This window comes from Hyperolius riggenbachi, chromosome 1 (genome assembly GCF_040937935.1).
Source record: "Hyperolius riggenbachi isolate aHypRig1 chromosome 1, aHypRig1.pri, whole genome shotgun sequence".
In the NCBI taxonomy this organism is placed as follows: domain Eukaryota; kingdom Metazoa; phylum Chordata; class Amphibia; order Anura; family Hyperoliidae; genus Hyperolius; species Hyperolius riggenbachi.
In genome coordinates, this window is record NC_090646.1 from 229,411,151 (window position 1) to 229,428,682 (window position 17,532).

Here is a 17,532-nt window from a genome sequence, read left to right on the forward strand (position 1 = left end):
CTATGAACTCACCATACTCCTAACGGAATACCTTGCGGTGTCTTCTTTCTAAAATAGGGTCATTTGTGGGGTTCCTATACTGCCCTGGCATTTTAGGGGCCCTAAACCGTGAGGAGTAGTCTTGAAACCAAATGTCGCAAAATGACCTGTGAAATCCTAAAGGTAATCATTGGACTTTGGGCCCCTTAGCGCAGTTAGGGTGCAAAAAAGTGCCACACATGTGGTATCGCCGTACTCAGGAGAAGTAGTATAATGTGTTTTGGGGTGTATTTTTACACATACCCATGCTGAGTGGGAGAAATATCTCTGTAAATGGACAATTGTGTGTAAAAAGAATCAAAAAATTGTCATTTACAGAGATATTTCTCCCACCCAGCATGGTTATGTGTAAAAATACACCCCAAAACACATTATACTACTTCTCCTGAGTAGGGCAATACCACATGTGTGGCACTTTTTTGCAACCTAGGTGCGCTAAGGGGCCCTAAGTCCAATGAGCACCTTTAGGCTTTACAGGGGTGCTTACAATTTAGCACCCCCCAAAATGCCAGGACAGTAAACACACCCCACAAATGACCCCATTTTGGAAAGTAGACACTTCAAGGTATTCAGAGAGGGGCATGGTGAGTCCGTGGCATATTTCATTTTTTTTTTGTCGCAAGTTAGAAGAAATGGAAACTTTTTTTTCCCTTTTTTTTGTCACAAAGTGTCATTTTCCGCTAACTTGTGACAAAAAATTAAATCTTCTATGAACTCACCATGCCTCTCAGTGAATACTTTGGGATGTCTTCTTTCCAAAATGGGGTCATTTGGGGGGTATTTATACTATCCTGGAATTTTAGCACCTCATGAAACATGACAGGGAGTCAGAAAATTCGGAGATGCTTCAAAATGGGGAAATTCACTTTTTGCACCATAGTTTGTAAACGCTATAACTTTTATCCAAACCAATAAATATACACTGAATGGTTGTTTTTTTTATCAAAGACATGTAGCAGAATAACTTTCGCGCTCAAATGTATAGGAAATTTTACTTTATTTGAAAAATGTCAGCACAGAAAGTAAAAAAAGTCATTTTTTTGACAAAATTCATGTCTTTTTTGATGAATATAATAAAAAGTAAAACTCACAGCAGCAATCAAATCGCACCAAAAGAAAGCTGTATTAGTGACAAGAAAAGGAGGTAAAATTCATTTAGGTGGTAGGTTGTATGACCGAGCAATAAACCGTTAAAGCTGCAGTGGTCTGAATGGAAAAAGAGGCTCTGGTCCTTAACCCCCTTGGCGGTATGAAAAATACCGCCAGGGGGCAGCGCAGCAGTTTTTTTTTAATTATTTTTTTTTTAAATCATGTAGCGAGCCGAGGGCTCGCTACATGATAGCCGCTGCTCAGCGGCATCCCCCCAGCCCCGCCGATCGCCTCCGGCGATAGGCGATCAGGAAATCCCGTTCAAAGAACGGGATTTCCTGGAGGGCTTCCCCCGTCGCCATGGCGACGGGGCGGAATGACGTCACCGACGTCAGCGACGTCATTGGGAGATCCGATCCACCCCTCGGCGCTGCCTGGCACTGATTGGCCAGGCAGCGCTCGGGGTCTGGGGGGGGGGGGCCGCGCGCCGCACCGGATAGCGGCGATCGGGCGCGCGGCGGCGGCGATCGGGGTGCTGGCGCAGCTAGCAAAGTGCTAGCTGCGTCCAGCAAAAAAAAATTAAGTAAATCGGCCCAGCAGGGCCTGAGCGGCACCCTCCGGCGGCTTACCCCGTGTCACACACGGGGTTACCGCTAAGGAGGTTACGGGGTTTTATGACTGCAGTCCTTAAAGAAAACCTGTACTGAAAATAAAAGTAAAAATAAGCATACACAAGTCATACTTACCTTCCATGTAGTCTACTCCTCAGTGTCTTTCTCCTGTCCTGCGTCCTATTTGTTCACTGTGATCAAGGGAATTTTCCTTCCTCCATTTTGAAAATAGCCATTACCCATAACAGCTTTCTGGTCAGCACACAGTTAAACTGTAACATCGCCCACTTAAGCCATAGGGAAACATGAACATTACTGGGCACATCAGTTTTCCTCTCAGCTATAACTGACAGCAACTGATATTTTACTGACAGCAACTGATATATTTCAGATCTGACAAAATATTGTCAGAACTGGAAGGGATTATTGTCAGAAGAAAATGGTGAGCTTCTGAGAGGAACTGATGGCAAGGTATCTCTGTAATTTTCATTTGAAGTTACCTCATGTGTTTATTTTAAATATTTTTACTCAGTACAGGTTCTCTTTAAGTGGTTAACGTCAAACTACAGTCGTTTGAATGACAGTTAGTCCACGGATCCGCCAAGTGGATCAGTCAAAACTGCTGCTATCAGTCTAACGGTCGTTTGAACAACAAGTCGTACAGAAATATCAGGCGTGTGTACGTACCTTAAGGCTTGCTGGGTGCATTTTAACCCTTTCCAACCCTTTTTCTTTATCATCCATGCCCCCTGACCACCCCCCCCCCCCCCCTTCACCACCAGCTCTTCTTTTACCATCCGCTAAGGGGGGGTGGGCACGTGGTTGATGGTGGTAGGCTTAGTGGTGGGAGTCCGGTGAGATCTCTACTTCCTTGCACTAGTGACCTGTCACGAGGGGGGGGGGGGGGGTAGTAGGTGTTTGGGGAAGCCTGTGCACATGCTTTAGCACCACAATGCACACCCGCAAGCGTAATACATCATTAAGTGGCATAGTGTGGTCCTCAATGTGTAGGACTACGTTGTAGTTTTTTTGATGATTATTGCTTACAGCTTATAAAACCCCCAAAATCAAAATCTCAGAAAATTAGGATATTACATTAAATCAATAAAATGAAGATTTTTAATTGAAAAATGTAGGACCTTTGGAAAATATAATCATGCATATGTATGCAGTACTTGGTTTGGGCCCTTTTTGCATCAATTATTGCCTTAATGCATTGCATGGATGCTATCAGCCTGTGGCACTGCTGAGATGTTATGGAAGACCAGGATGCTTCAATAGAAGCCTTCAGCTCTTCTGCATTATTCGGTGTCATGTCTCTCATCTTTCTCTTGGCAATGCCCCATAGACTCTCTATGGGATTCAGGTCAGGCAAGTTTACTGGCCAATCAAGCACAGTAAACCCATGGTCATACCAGGTTTTGTACTTTTGATAGTGTGGGCGGGTGCCAAGTCTGGCTGCAAAATTAATTCAGCATCTCCATAAAGCTCGTCTGCAGGAAAGGAAGCATGAAGTGCTTCAAAATCTGCTAGTAGATGGCTGCGTTGACTCTGGAATTAATGAAGCACAGTGGGCCAACGGCAGCAGATAACATGGTTCTGCAAATCAACACAGACTGTGGAAACTTCATACTGGACTTCAAGCATCTAGGATTGTGTGGCTCTTCATTCTTCTTCATTCTTCCTTCAGACTCTGGGTCCTTGGGTTCCAAATGAGATGCAAAATTTGCTCTCATCAGAAAAGAGGACTTTGGACAATTAAGCAACAGACCAGTTTTTTTTTACTTTAGCCCATGTAGACACTTCTGATGTGGCTTGTTGTTCATAAGTGGCTTGACAAGTAGAATACGACATTTGGAGCCCATGTCCAGGATCCATCTGTGTGTGGTGGCTCTTGATGCACTAACTCCAGCCTCATCCTTAGGAGAGCAGTGCCCAGCACCCACTGCTACCACCACACCTTTGAGCACTGATATGGTCATGCACGCTGCACTAATGATATATATATCTGCTTACCTGGACTGTGCCTCACTTTTTGAAGAATAAATATACCTTTCAGTGCCGACCATTCTTCTTCCTTCCTTGATGTACAATCTTATTTATTATTCCATTTATAGAATGGATCACAATCATAGATTGTGTGACCAGCAGGGGGCACCGTGTGCAGGTATCCCTCTCCAGGACCCCCCTCTCTACACTGACCTGTCCCTAGGAGCTGCATCAAAAGTTATAAAACAAAAAACACTAGGGCACATGAGAAGCAGGGGCCCAGGGCCCTGCCACTGCGCTGTGACCCCCACTTCACATGCAACAACAAAGGGCAGTGCAGGTGGACTCCAGTGCTCCTATCAACTGGGGGAGTCACCCACAGCTGCCCCATAAACGAAATGCCAAACACAGGAAACAAATGATTACGGACACGGTCTACCGAACTTCATTGTCACAGGAGACAGGACAATGTCCTTCATTTGCTCCATAGATGTTCCTCTCTTGATAGGTAAATTACAGTATGTTATAAAATATTTTGCTCTAACAATAAAATCCATTGCAAGCAAGCACTACCTGAGAATGTTCCTCTGAAGATTAGTATCACACAGAGCGGCAGATTGCTTAATAATGACATTCTTGAAGTCTTTTTAAACTTTACTTCAACATGTGGTTGGAATGTTATTGTACGTGAGAATTTTCAAGTTACAATTCAAGATGTACAACTAATAGTTTTCTAGCTCTGGCCAGTGGCAAGCTGAACAGCAGGCAGGTATTTGCTGTTTTAGGTGCAAAGCCTCAAACAACTGGGCACATACATATGTTGTTGGTCAGTGTCTGAGACATGACAAACCACATTCATTGCAATCAAACCCGCACATTGTTGTTGCATAGAGTCACAGGCAAAGTCAATATTGAACATGTTCCTTCAAATATAAGACATATAAGCTCACCCTGCTCAGATCCTTATCACTCTCTGCTTTTGTTCAGCAGTTTCGATAACTGAAGATGTGATTAATTCATCCAAGCAAATGAAATAGCCTATTGTGTTGCTGTGCTGTCAACACACATCGAAAGATACATTCAGAATCAGGTTTGCATTCCCCAACCCACACACTTTATGAACTTACTTTTGCTTAGCACCAAGCACTGGGAAATTATTGTACAGCAACAGTGTTCAGCAGAGATTGGAGAACAACAGATGTTGCAGTAGAAGTGATCGGATTGATTAAGGCATGCAGAAGAATTTTAGTAGTCTCTTGTATGAGAAAGGCTCATATTTGAGATATATGTTTGAGATGGAAGTAGTAAGAGGTAGTTAAAGAGACACTGAAGCGAAAAAAAAATGATGATATTATGATTTGTATGTGTAGTACAGCTAAGAAATAAAACATTAAGATCAGATACATCAGTCTAATTGTTTCCAGTACAGGAAGAGTTGAGAAACTCCAGTTGTTATCTCTATGCAAAAAAGCTATTAAGCTCTCCGACTAAGTTAGTCGTGGAGAGGGCTGTTATCTGACTTTTATTATCTCAACTGTAATTGAACTGTTTACTTTTCCTCTGCCAAAGGAGAGTTCATTACTTCACAGACTGCTCTGAAAGACTCATTTTGAATGCTGAGTGTTGTGTAATCTGCACATATTATAGAATGATACAATGTTAGAAAAACCACTATATACCTGAAAATAAAAATATGAGAATATTTTCTTTGCTGCTAATCTTCTAGTAATTATTCATAGTACACAACCAATTCATTATATCATTTTTTTTTCGCTTCAGTGTCTCTTTAATAAGGTGTTAAATGAGAGTGCAGTTAACTGTTAACCAAGACAGCACCCATTAGTAGTTATTCTCCTATATGCCTAACATAACTCCTCCCTGTTGCTATATATGACAGTTTCCCTCCCAAAGCCTAGCATAGCTACATAGCTCATCTTAGTCTAAAATACTATCCTTTCTGTTTCACCCAAAACCTAGCAACCCGCTTTCCCTATGCAAAGTTCTATTTCCACCAAGAACTCAAACATAAATATCTTCTGGTGCTAAATAATCCACCACTGTAAAACAAGACTAGCATAAGTCTCACTGGTGCTAAATCCTATTCTGCTGCCAAACCCTACCCCCCTGCCTGTGCTTAGCGCTTCACCCCAACTTTGGAAACCTAATAGAACCCCTAGTAAGAACTGCCTCACACTTTATCAATATAATGCCTTTTAAACCACCAGCAAGTGAGAAAATACTCCAAATAATTTTAACAGAACCTTTTCATGTACTTTTTAATACTTTTTTTTATTGCAACGTGCTGAAAAGTTATTTTAAAAAGGAAGTTGAGAAATGATCTACTTGGAGAAAACTCAGGAGAAAAAGCGAATTGCATATGGGCCCTTGACCTGTATGCAATTAAATTTTCTTTCTGAGTTTTCTCCTAGAAGATAATGTTTCAACTTCTTTCTAAATCAACTTTTCAGCAAGTTGCAATTGAACAAGTACCAAAAAGTAGATTAAAAACTACTATTAAAATTATTTCAAGTGTTTTCTTGCTTGCTGGTGTTTTAAAAAGCAGTTTATTTATAAGGTGTGAAAATACCACCTAGGAGAAAAACAAAAAGTTATTTGCATATGGGCCCTTGTGTCTTTTAAGTATGTGCTGGTAACTGTATTTAAATGGAGTGGTGTTAATGCAAAAAATGGCAAGTGCTGGGATGTTATCAGCCAACAATAGATGATTCACTTTTAAACAACCAATCTGCTGCCTCATCACCTTCTAACAATATTTTTTCAGGTTAGATTTTCAGTTTTGTCTAGTGACTTTTTCTCATTCAAACTGGATAGAATGCATAGAGGTTCTATGAAAGATCCATTCAGCTCGCAGATCTTGAAGTGTAGAGTGCGCAAGCTGCAGCTGTCCAATGACTAGCCAGTTACATTGGCAACATGTCCACAAGTTCCAAATAGTAACACTGAAAGAAGAGGGCCTATTTGTACAAGTCGAGTAAACCTGGCAAATGTCACATTGCATGTTCTACTTTGCAATAAAACTGCGGGAATAACATTGCCAATTTCAAGGTGGCAAAATCTCTTAACCACTTCACCACTGAGGGGTTTAACCCCCTTGAACACCAGAGCAATTTTCACCTTTCAGCGCTCCGTCCATTCATTTGTCTATAACTTTATTATTACTTATCGCAATGAAATGAACTATATCTTGTTTTTTTCGCCACCAATTAGGCTTTCTTTAAGTGGGACATTATGCCAAGAATTATTTTATTCTAAATGTGTTTTAATGGGAAAATAGGAATAATGTGGGAAAAAAATATTATTTTTCAGTTTTCGGCCATTATAGTTTTTAAATAATGCATGCTACTGTAATTAAAACCCATGACATGTATTTGCCCATTTGTCCCGGTTATAAAACCGTTTAAATTATGTCCCTATCACAATGTTTGGCGCCAATATTTTATTTGGAAATAAAGGTGCATTTTTTCAGTTTTGCGTCCATCCCTAATTACAAGCCCGTAGTTTATAAAGTAACAGTGTTATACCCTCTTGACATAAATATTTAAAAAGTTCAGTCCCTAAGGTAACTATTTGTTTTTTTTTTATTGTATTTTTTTTTTTTTTAAATACAAAAAAAATTGGGTAGTGTGGAAAGTAATGAGTTAATTTATTGTGTAAAACAATGTATTTGTATGTGTAAAATGCTTTAGGGTGTAGTTTACTATTTGGACACAAGATGGCCACAGTGAGTCTGTTTACATGCGACCTGTAAGCGTCTGGAAGGACGCTTACAGGAAGCCGTAGGAGGCTGGGAGAATCACAATGATTGTGCTGTTTCTAATAGAAGCAGCGGATCATTGCGGGGGCTTAGATCAACGAACGGGAATGGATTTTCCCGTTCATTGATCTCCAGGCGAGCGGGCGGCGGCGTGCACGAGTGGCGGGAGCGCGCGCACGAGCGGCGGGAGCGCGGACAGCGGCGGTAGCACGGAAGGTACGGATTTCTCCGTCCCTGGTTTTTTAGGGGGGAAAAAGGGACAGAGAAATTAGTACCGCCGGGGGTAAAGTGGTTAATATCAGTTAACATAAGCTAATACAAAGCAGACTGTATGCAACGGTAATAACACGCCACCCAGCTGTGCATATGTGATATAGTTGTGCTCCACTCGTGATGTACATTAACCCCTCCACACTAGCAGCTCACCAGATGGACACCACCTCACACTCCAGGTGGGTCTAGCGCTTAGCCTTAGAGCGGCCAACTCTAATCACAGTGTCCACACTGCCTTTGTTCACAACCGGATAACTCCACTTTTAATAACAGTTCCACATGTAAAAAAGTATATAAAAACAGACATAGCGTAATACAGTTTTGCTGATCAAAAATGGCCTGCGCAGTTTCAGCGCACTCACGCAAATATGAAGATATAAGGCATCTCGGGCATCACAGCCCAACAGTATGTCTCCCCTGCTGGCGGTACCGGAGTCCCGATCCTCCGCTCCCCACAGCAACCTTCTCCCTTAACGTGCATGTCTCTCCCGCTGCCCGGTGACGTCAGCGCTCCTGGTCACGCCCTGCTGTGGGGAGCGGAGGATCGGGACATGTGGACACTGTGATTAGAGTTGGCCACTCTAAGGCTAAGCGCTAGACCCACCTGGAGTGTGAGGTGGTGTCCATCTGGTGAGCTGCTAGTGTGGAGGGGTTAATGTACATCACGATTGGAGCACAACTATATCACATATGCACAGCTGGGTGGCGTGTGAATTTTGCAACCTGAGATTACAGTAATGCACTATGTGCGGTTTTTTATTTGTGCTTAATTTTTAGATCTGAAGAGGAGCGCTGTCACAATTATATTGACTGATACATAAGGATCTGTGATAGCGAAAACTCGACTGAAAGACTCTGTCATCACCTCATATATTAGTTTTAGTTATTTTAATTTACATATTGATATTCTGGTTTATCCATTTTTAGCTAATTGTGGCAGGCGCAGTTTGTGTTTAATAGATTAATGTTGAATATTTCTTGTGGCTGCGCCCCCCCACCATGTACGAATGCAGCCGCACTGCACAGGCGCAAAGAACGGCTGGCACCTGCACAGTAGCACAAAGCCGCTTGTGCATGTTTTTTCCTCTGTGCTACTGCGTAGAAATGTGCACTGCTGGTGCCTGGCAGTCTGGGCGCACTTGTACATCAAGGGGAACACTGCCGTGAAGAAGAAAACGCGAGCAGCGGAATGGTTGATGAGGATTAGGGTATACCCTAATCTTCTTTCCATAGTTCTACATACCGTATATTCTGGCATATATAAGACGACCCTCAACTTTTCTAGTTAAAATTAAAATTTTGTGATATACTCGGCGTATAAGACTACCCCTTTTGACTGTTGGATATTTGTGTACTGTACTGTATGTACTGGTGCTATACTGTATAAACAGGTACAGGTACTGGTGCGGTACTGTGTGTGGTACCCAGTATACAACAACCAGCCAATCAAGGCAAGCGATGTACCTTACCGGCGATTGGCTGGTTGTTGTATACAAAGCCTGCTTGGATTTGTCAGCTATCCCTGTCTCTGAGACTACTTGTACAGCACCGATCTTGCTACTTTCATACGGTCGCTGCATACAGTGGGGATGTGGCCACGGATGTTTTCAGGCCCTTCACCATATGTAGCAACCGCATATTCTCCAGTCCGGCTCGGAAGTTTCAGCACCTGCCCTATAAGACGACACCCGGCGTATAAGACGACCCCCAACTTTTGACAAGATTTTCCTGGGTTAAAAAGTAGTCTTATACACCAGAATATACACTACATCTCTCTACCTGTATGGTACCTACATGAACAGCTTGGAGTGTACCACAGTGGAGTTGGAGCAGGATCGCAATACTTCTAACTGATCAAGGGGACATATTATTTTACTATAAACTAATGGATGGGGCTTGGAATTCCTGTCCATCAAAATCATCAGTTCAGAACAAAGTGTTCCCGTTATAAAAAAAATTATAGAAACAGGCTATACAAAGAAGGCTGGTCTCTCAAACAATGTTTGGAATTAAAACACCATTCTTTGAGCAGTAGGGTAGGGTCCCCGTAGGTGTTTCCAGGCTACGTAATCAAGTTTGACAAAACTGGAGTATATTTATATTCTACCTGCTCTGCATAGCAACAATTTGTGTACAATTTTTCATGTCCTTATCCACTATGAAAAGAAAGATCTGCATCCTCATAATAGGCTGCAGACAAGCTCTGCTTTCCAGCGTATCAGAGGGAAAGGATGGACAACCACACCTTATTACTCATCCTCCTGACATGGCACAGCAGAAAAACCTATGTCATATTATTTTAAGACTAATCCAGCAGGGACATTTTTTAAGGTGTGCTAACACTGCAGCTACTCATGAGTGCATTTACTATCCCTGAGGTATGCTCAGCATGTGAGGGTAAAGGCTATACTAGATACAAGAGTAGAATGAGGACAGAGATGATTCACCAGCCCGGGGCTAACAACTTATTCTGTCTTGATATCCTCACTAATAGGCAGCACAAAACACATTCAATAAAGCAAAGCAGAAAATGATGATGTGAAAAGTGCAGCAAGTAAGGCGTAGCAACAATCAGATTTCACCTTTCATTACATTAGAACTGTCAACACAAGAAAAGATGATTCCTGAGATCTTACTATGGCTTACCGTGTACCATGTGCACCACCTTCATAAAGTCAGATTATTGGAAAGGACTGTACGCCAAGTAAGGAGGGCACACAATTGACAACCTAATAAAACGAATCTTTTATTGTCTTAAACTGTAATTCACAGTCACAACATGACCCTTTGTTAGTAAATCACATATAACCCTAAAACATATAATAACAGGGAGTTCGAAAATTGGGTGCATATGAGAAGTGCACAGGGCGCCACCATTCACTCTAATGTTAAATATCGGCTATTGGTCGCAAAATTGGACGATTTGGGAGCCAGTCGCCACGCCCGTCAAAGTGAAATTTTTCGTTCTCAGAATTAATGGTTTGAAAAATATCGTTATGAAATTTGTTTTGACAATTATCATTTGTGTAAATAATCGTTTTAACTTTTCAACATATTGCTATTCTACTTTTTCTATCATTTTTACATTCGTTTTGAGAATTAGAATTTCGTGAGGTCTTAGGATTAGGCACCACCAAATGGAATCTTAGGGTTAGGCACTACCAGGGAGTCTTAGGGTTAGGCACCACCAGGGGGAATCTTAGGGTTAGGCACTACCAGGGAGTCTTAGGGTTAGGCACCACCAGGGGGGTCTTAGGGTTAGGCACCACCAGGGGGGTCTAAGGGTTAGGCACCACGAAGGGAGGGTCTTAAAGTTAGGCACTACTAGGGAGTTTTAGGGTTAGGCACCACCAGGGGGGTCTTAGAGTTAGGCACCACCAGGGGGGGTCTTAGGGTTAGGCACCACCAGGAGGCTCTTAGGGTTAGGCGCCACCGGGGGCTCTTAGGGTTAAACACCACCAGGGGGTCTTAGGATTAGGCACCACCGGGGGTGGGCCTTAGGGTTAGACACCACCGGAGAAGGGGGAGTCTTAGAACCCTCCTTCTACCAATGCCTAAACCTGTGTGAGAGTAGGGTTAGGTGGGTTTAGTAGTAGTAAAATATCGGTAATATTTTTCGGCTACATGTAAGACGTTTGCATGATTACAACTAAAATTTGGAATACTTACAATCATTAAAAATCACTTTAGAAACAATTGCTAATTTTAAACCATATTTTTTTGTAAACCAATATTTTAGTACTCCTTACTGAAAAATAATGATTTCGGCTTTATCCTTTGCCCTTTTTTCACAGCGCCTCTTTTTCATGCATGCAAATAACAGATCCCACAATTAAAGAGGCACTGTAGTGACATATGTTAGAATGCGGTAAATTATTCACAATACCCACTTTTACAGTAATTTTCCTGGTTTCAGCATCAGAAACACTTCCTATATGTACTGTATATATTGGTGTTTATTGACATGTAACTTGGCCTTCCGGCGATGCTTAGCCTAGGCTGTTTAGATATGCAGAATTCACCTCCCAGAGTATTCTGAGAGACCAGGTATTATTTGCACTGGCTTTGGAACACTGAGTATACAAACATTCCTCAGTGATGCACCTGACAGGACTAAAGATTTCACAACCTGTGATTAATTTCAGATTGTAAATCAAGGTGAGCAAAGATTTTGCATTGGGCAAACACAGACAAAATAATTTATAAAGGCATATGGTAAAGAAAAAAAATAAGCAATTTTATGAATTATGTTATGTTCACTACTGTTCCTCTTTAGAGCACTCCAATATGTCATTGGCAAAATTGCTGGCCATGTATCATTTTTACTATACTGGTGCCCACTTACACATTTAGCCCTGATTGTATGTCAACTATCACAGTGCAAAATCGCTATGGCCAGGCCTGTACAGTGGGATGCAAAAGTTTGGGCAACCTTGTTGATCATCATGATTTTCCTGTATAAATCGTTGGTTGTTACGATAAAAAAAGTCAGTTAAATATATAATACAGGAGACACACACAGTGATATTTGAGAAGTGAAATGAAGTTTATTGGATTTACAGAAAGTGTACAATAGTTGTTTGAACAAAATTAGGCAGGTGCATAAATTTGGGCACCACAAAAAAGAAATGAAATCAATATTTAGTAGATGCTCCTTTTGCAGAAATTACAGCCTCTAAACGCTTCCTGTAGGTTCCAATGAGAGTCTGGATTCTGGTTGAAGGTATTTTGGACCATTCCTCTTTACAAAACATCTCTAGTTTATTCAGATTTGATGGCTTCCGAGCATGGACAGCTCTTTTTAACCCACACCACAGATTTTCAATTATATTCAGGTCTGGGGACTGAGATGGCCATTCCAGAACATTGTACTTGTTCGTCTGCATGAATGCCTTAGTGGCTTTTGAGCAATGTTTAGGGTCGTTGTCTTGTTGAAAGATGCAGCCCCGGCGCAGCTTCAGCGTTGCCACTGATTACTGGACATTGGTCTCCAGAATTTGCTGATACTGAGTATAATCCATGCGTCCCTCAACTTTGACAAGATTCCCAGTCCCTGCACTGGCCACACAGCTCCACAGCATGATGGAAACAACACCCTATTTTACTGTAGGTAGCAGGTGTTTTTCTTGGAATGCTGTGTTGTTTTTCCTCTATGCATAATGCCCCTTGTTATGCCCAAATAACTCAATCTTAGTTTCATCAGTTCACAGCACCTTATTCCAAAATGAAGCTGGCTTGACCAAATGTGCTTTAGCATACCTCAAGCGGCTCTGTTTGTGCTGTAGCGGAGAAAAGGCTTCCTCTGCATCACTCTCGCATACAGCATCTCCTTGTGTAAAGTGCGCCGAATGGTTGAATGATGCACAGTGACTCTGTGGGTTGACTCTGACTGTTCTCACCATTCATCGCTTTTGTTTATCTGAGATTATTCTTGGACTGCCACTTCGAGCCTTAACTTGAACTGAGCCTGTGGTCTTCCATTTCCTCAATATGTTCCTAACTGTGGAAACAAACATCTGAAATCTCTAAGACAGCTTTCTTTATCCTTCCCCTAAACCATGATCGTGAACAATCCTGGTCTCTTTGGTCATTTGAGAGTTGTATTGAGACTCCCATGTTGCTTCTCTTCAGAGAAAATTAAAAGAGGAGGGAAACGTACAATTGACCCCCTCAAATACTCTTTCTCATAATTGTATTCTCCTGTGTATGTAGGTCAGGGGTCACTGAGCTTACCAAGCCAATTTGAGTTAAATAATTAGTTCTAAAGGTTTTGGGATCAAAAAAATGACAACAGTGCCCAAATGTATGCACTTGCCTAATTTTATTTAAACAATGATTTACTTTCTGTAAATCCAATAGACTTTATTTCACTTCTCAAATATCACTGTGTGTGTCTCCTATATGATATATTTAACAGACATTTTTTTATTGTAACAACCAACAATTTATACAGGAAAATCATGACAATTAACAAGGTTGCCCAAACTTTTGCATCCCACTGTATATACTGGTAATGTCTTCCAAGTATCACTGAAAGGGGTAGTGGCAGGTGGAATGCTCACTGTGGATGTACTGTACTCCTTGATATATACTGCAAAGGTGTCCAACATCTCCCCCAATGGGGTGGAGAGGCTTATAATCATTTGTTTGCTCTGTCCAAGAAACACTACCCAGCGTACCCTGACAGCATGAGCAGACAGGCAAGACACAAAACAGTTATAGGCTTCAATTCACTAAACTTAGCTCCTGTCTTTAATAACTCTTCTAGAGTTGTTACCATGGTGATAAGGCATGTAGTATTCAGGAAACATTTTACCTCAGGCAAGCCTAAAGTTAACTCTTCTGTCTTTAAATTAACTCTCCAATCCTTAAAATAACTCCAGAGTTAAAGACAAGCTGTTAATTAGCTGCATGTGAAAATAACTACAGAGGAGGTAAATTAACTACAGAGGAGGTAAATTAACTACAGGAGAGGTAACTTAAGGAATGAAGAGGTAAGATAACTCTCTCACGTGTGGAGGTAAGTTTTCTCTTGCCTTATTATCTCTAGCATGATCTTAGTGAATTGAGGCCATTGTGTTTTTCTCCTGGCAGACTTAAAGAGGAACTGCAGTGAAAATAACGTAAAAATGCTTAATTTTTACAATAATTATGTATAAATGATTTAGTCAGTGTTTGCCCATTGTAAAACTTTTCCTCTCCCTGATTTACATTCTGACATTTATCAAATGGTGATATTTTTATTGCTGGCAGGTAATGTCAGTGGAAGGAGATGCTGCTTGCTTTTTTTGGCAGTTGGAAACAGCTGTTATTTCCCACAATGCAACAAGGCTCCCACAGTGTGATGTCAGTACCTCAGTGCTGTGAGGCACTGAAATCACACTGTGGGAGGGGTTTCACCACAAAATCAGCCATACAGAGCCCCCTGATGATCTGTTTGAGAAAAGGAATAGATTTCTCGTGGGACAGGGGGTATCAGCTACTGGTTGGGATGAAGTTCAGTTCTTGGTTACAGTTTATCTTTAACCACTTCAGCCTACAGCTTCGAAAATCTTATGCATCCGAGCAATGTTCACCTCCCATTCATTCGCTAATAACTTTATCGCTACTTATCAAAATTAATTGATCTATATCTTGTTTTTTCCGCCACTAATTAGGCTTTCTTTGGGTAGTACATTTTGCTAAGAGCCAATTTACTGTAAATGCATTTTAACAGGAAGATTAAGATAGAAATGGAAAAAAAATCATTATTTCTCAGTTTTTGGCCATTATAGTTTAAAATTAATACATGCTACAGTAATTAAAACCCATGCATTTTATGTGCCCATTTGTCCCGCTTATTACACCGCTTAAATTACGTCCCTATCACAATTTATGGCGCCAATATTTTATTTAGAAATAAAGGTGCATTTTTTCAATTTGCGTTCATCACTATTTACAAGCTTATAATTTTAAAAAATTTAATAAGATACTCTCTTGACATGTATATTTAAAAAGTTCAGACCCTTAGGTAACTATTTATTTATTTTTAATTGTAATTTTTTTTTTTTTTTTTAATACAAAAATGTACTTGGGTAATTTTAGTTTGGGAGGTAAATAGCTAATTTTAGATGTAATATAATGTATTTTTTTATTCAATACAGGTATGTGGGTGCAGTTTACTATTTGGCCACAAGATGGCCACATTCAAAAAATTCCTGGATGCGAACGATTTCGCATCTAGGAACTAAAATGAAGAGAAGAAGTTTCCTGGGGGCAGAAATACCACGCTCTCTGATGAGAAAGCGTCGGTATTTCTGCCGGGGACTTAGATCGGTGAATGGGAATTATATTCCCATTCACTGATCGGGGGGGGGCAGCGGGAGCGCGCTCGGGCGCGCGCCCGAACGCGCGCACCACACGGCTGCAGCACCACTGCCTATCTGGACGGATATATGCGTCCAGATATGGCGAAGTGGTTAAAGGCTGCAGCCACTTAGGGCTCGCAGGGTCATTAGGGAGCCTTACCCAAAGACTTCTTACTGTTTTACATACTGGCTTGAGGCCAAATTTAAACCCTGGTCAAAGTCTCAAATCCCACATCAAAGGCAACAGCCTTACCGGTACAGCTGGCAGGATGGTGAGTGGAAAGTAGCCAGAGAGTGTTGTTACAATGTAGGTGGCAGAGGAGTGTTGTTACAATGTAGGTGGCAAAGGAGTGTTGTTACAATGTAGGCGGCAAAGGAGTGTTGTTACAATGTAGGTGGCAAAGGAGTGTTGTTACAATGTAGGTGACAGAGGAGTGTTACAGAGGAGTGTTGTTACAATGTAGGTGACAGAGGAGTGTTGTTACAATGTAGGTGACAGAGGAGTGTTACAGAGGAGTGTTGTTACAATGTAGGTGACAGAGGAGTGTTACAGAGGAGTGTTGTTACAATGTAGGTGACAGAGGAGTGTTACAGAGGAGTGTTGTTACAATGTAGGTGACAGAGGAGTGTTACAGAGGAGTGTTGTTACAATGTAGGTGACAGAGGAGTGTTACAGAGGAGTGTTGTTACAATGTAGGTGACAGAGGAGTGTTACAGAGGAGTGTTGTTACAATGTAGGTGACAGAGGAGTGTTGTTACAATGTAGGTGGCAGAGGATTGTTGTTACAATGTAGGTGGCAAAGGAGTGTTGTTACAATGTAGGTGACAGAGGAGTGTTACAGAGGAGTGTTGTTACAATGTAGGTGGCAGAGGAGTGTTGTTACAATGTAGGTGGCAAAGGAGTGTTGTTACAATGTAGGTGAAAGAGGAGTGTTGTTACAATGTAGGTGGCAGAGGAGTGTTGTTACAATGTAGGTGGCAAAGGAGTGTTGTTACAATGTAGGTGACAGAGGAGTGTTACAGAGGAGTGTTGTTACAATGTAGGTGACAGAGGAGTGTTGTTACAATGTAGGTGGCAAAGGAGTGTTGTTACAATGTAGGTGAAAGAGGAGTGTTGTTACAATGTAGGTGGCAGAGGAGTGTTGTTACAATGTAGGTGGCAAAGGAGTGTTGTTACAATGTAGGTGACAGAGGAGTGTTACAGAGGAGTGTTGTTACAATGTAGGTGACAGAGGAGTGTTGTTACAATGTAGGTGGCAGAGGAGTGTTGTTACAATGTAGGTGGCAAAGGAGTGTTGTTACAATGTAGGTGAAAGAGGAGTGTTGTTACAATGTAGGTGGCAGAGGAGTGTTGTTACAATGTAGGTGGCAAAGGAGTATTGTTACAATGTAGGTGAAAGAGGAGTGTTGTTACAATGTAGGTGGCAGAGGAGTGTTGTTACAATGTAGGTGACAGAGCAGTGTTGTTACAAAGTGGGTGGCAGAGGAGTGCTGTTACAATGTAGGTGACAGAGGAGTGTTGTTACAATGTAGGTGACAGAGGAGTGTTGTTAAAATGCAGGAGACAGAGCAGTGATGTTACAAAGTAGGTGGCAGATGAATGTTGTTACAATGTAGGTGACAGAGGAGTGTTACAGAGGAGTGCTGTTACAATGTAGGTGACAGCGCACTGATGTTACAATGTAGGTGGCAGATTAATGTTGTTACAATGTAGGTGACAGAGGAGTGTTACAGAGGAGTGTTGTTACAATGTAGGTGACAGAGGAGTGTTGTTACAATGTAGGTGGCAGAGGAGTGTTGTTACAATGTAGGTGGCAAAGGAGTGTTGTTACAATGTAGGTGAAAGAGGAGTGTTGTTACAATGTAGGTGGCAGAGGAGTGTTGTTACAATGTAGGTGACAGAGCAGTG

At 41.5% G+C, this 17,532-nt stretch overlaps 1 protein-coding gene across 3 annotated transcripts in view; it reads right to left on the minus strand.

Moving 5' to 3' along the window:
* The window catches only part of SGMS2 (sphingomyelin synthase 2), a 75,197-nt gene that overhangs the window by 31,828 nt on the left and 25,837 nt on the right, over positions 1 to 17,532 (minus strand). The window contains exon 1 of one of the 3 annotated variants that reach the window (XM_068270583.1): positions 1,875 to 1,943. The exons of the other annotated variants lie outside the window; for them this stretch is intronic. Within the exon in view, the coding sequence (XP_068126684.1) occupies positions 1,875 to 1,881 (7 nt within the window). The 5' untranslated portion in view covers positions 1,882 to 1,943. Of the gene's footprint in view, positions 1 to 1,874; positions 1,944 to 17,532 lie in introns of those variants that run through there. 3 annotated transcript variants of the gene reach the window in all.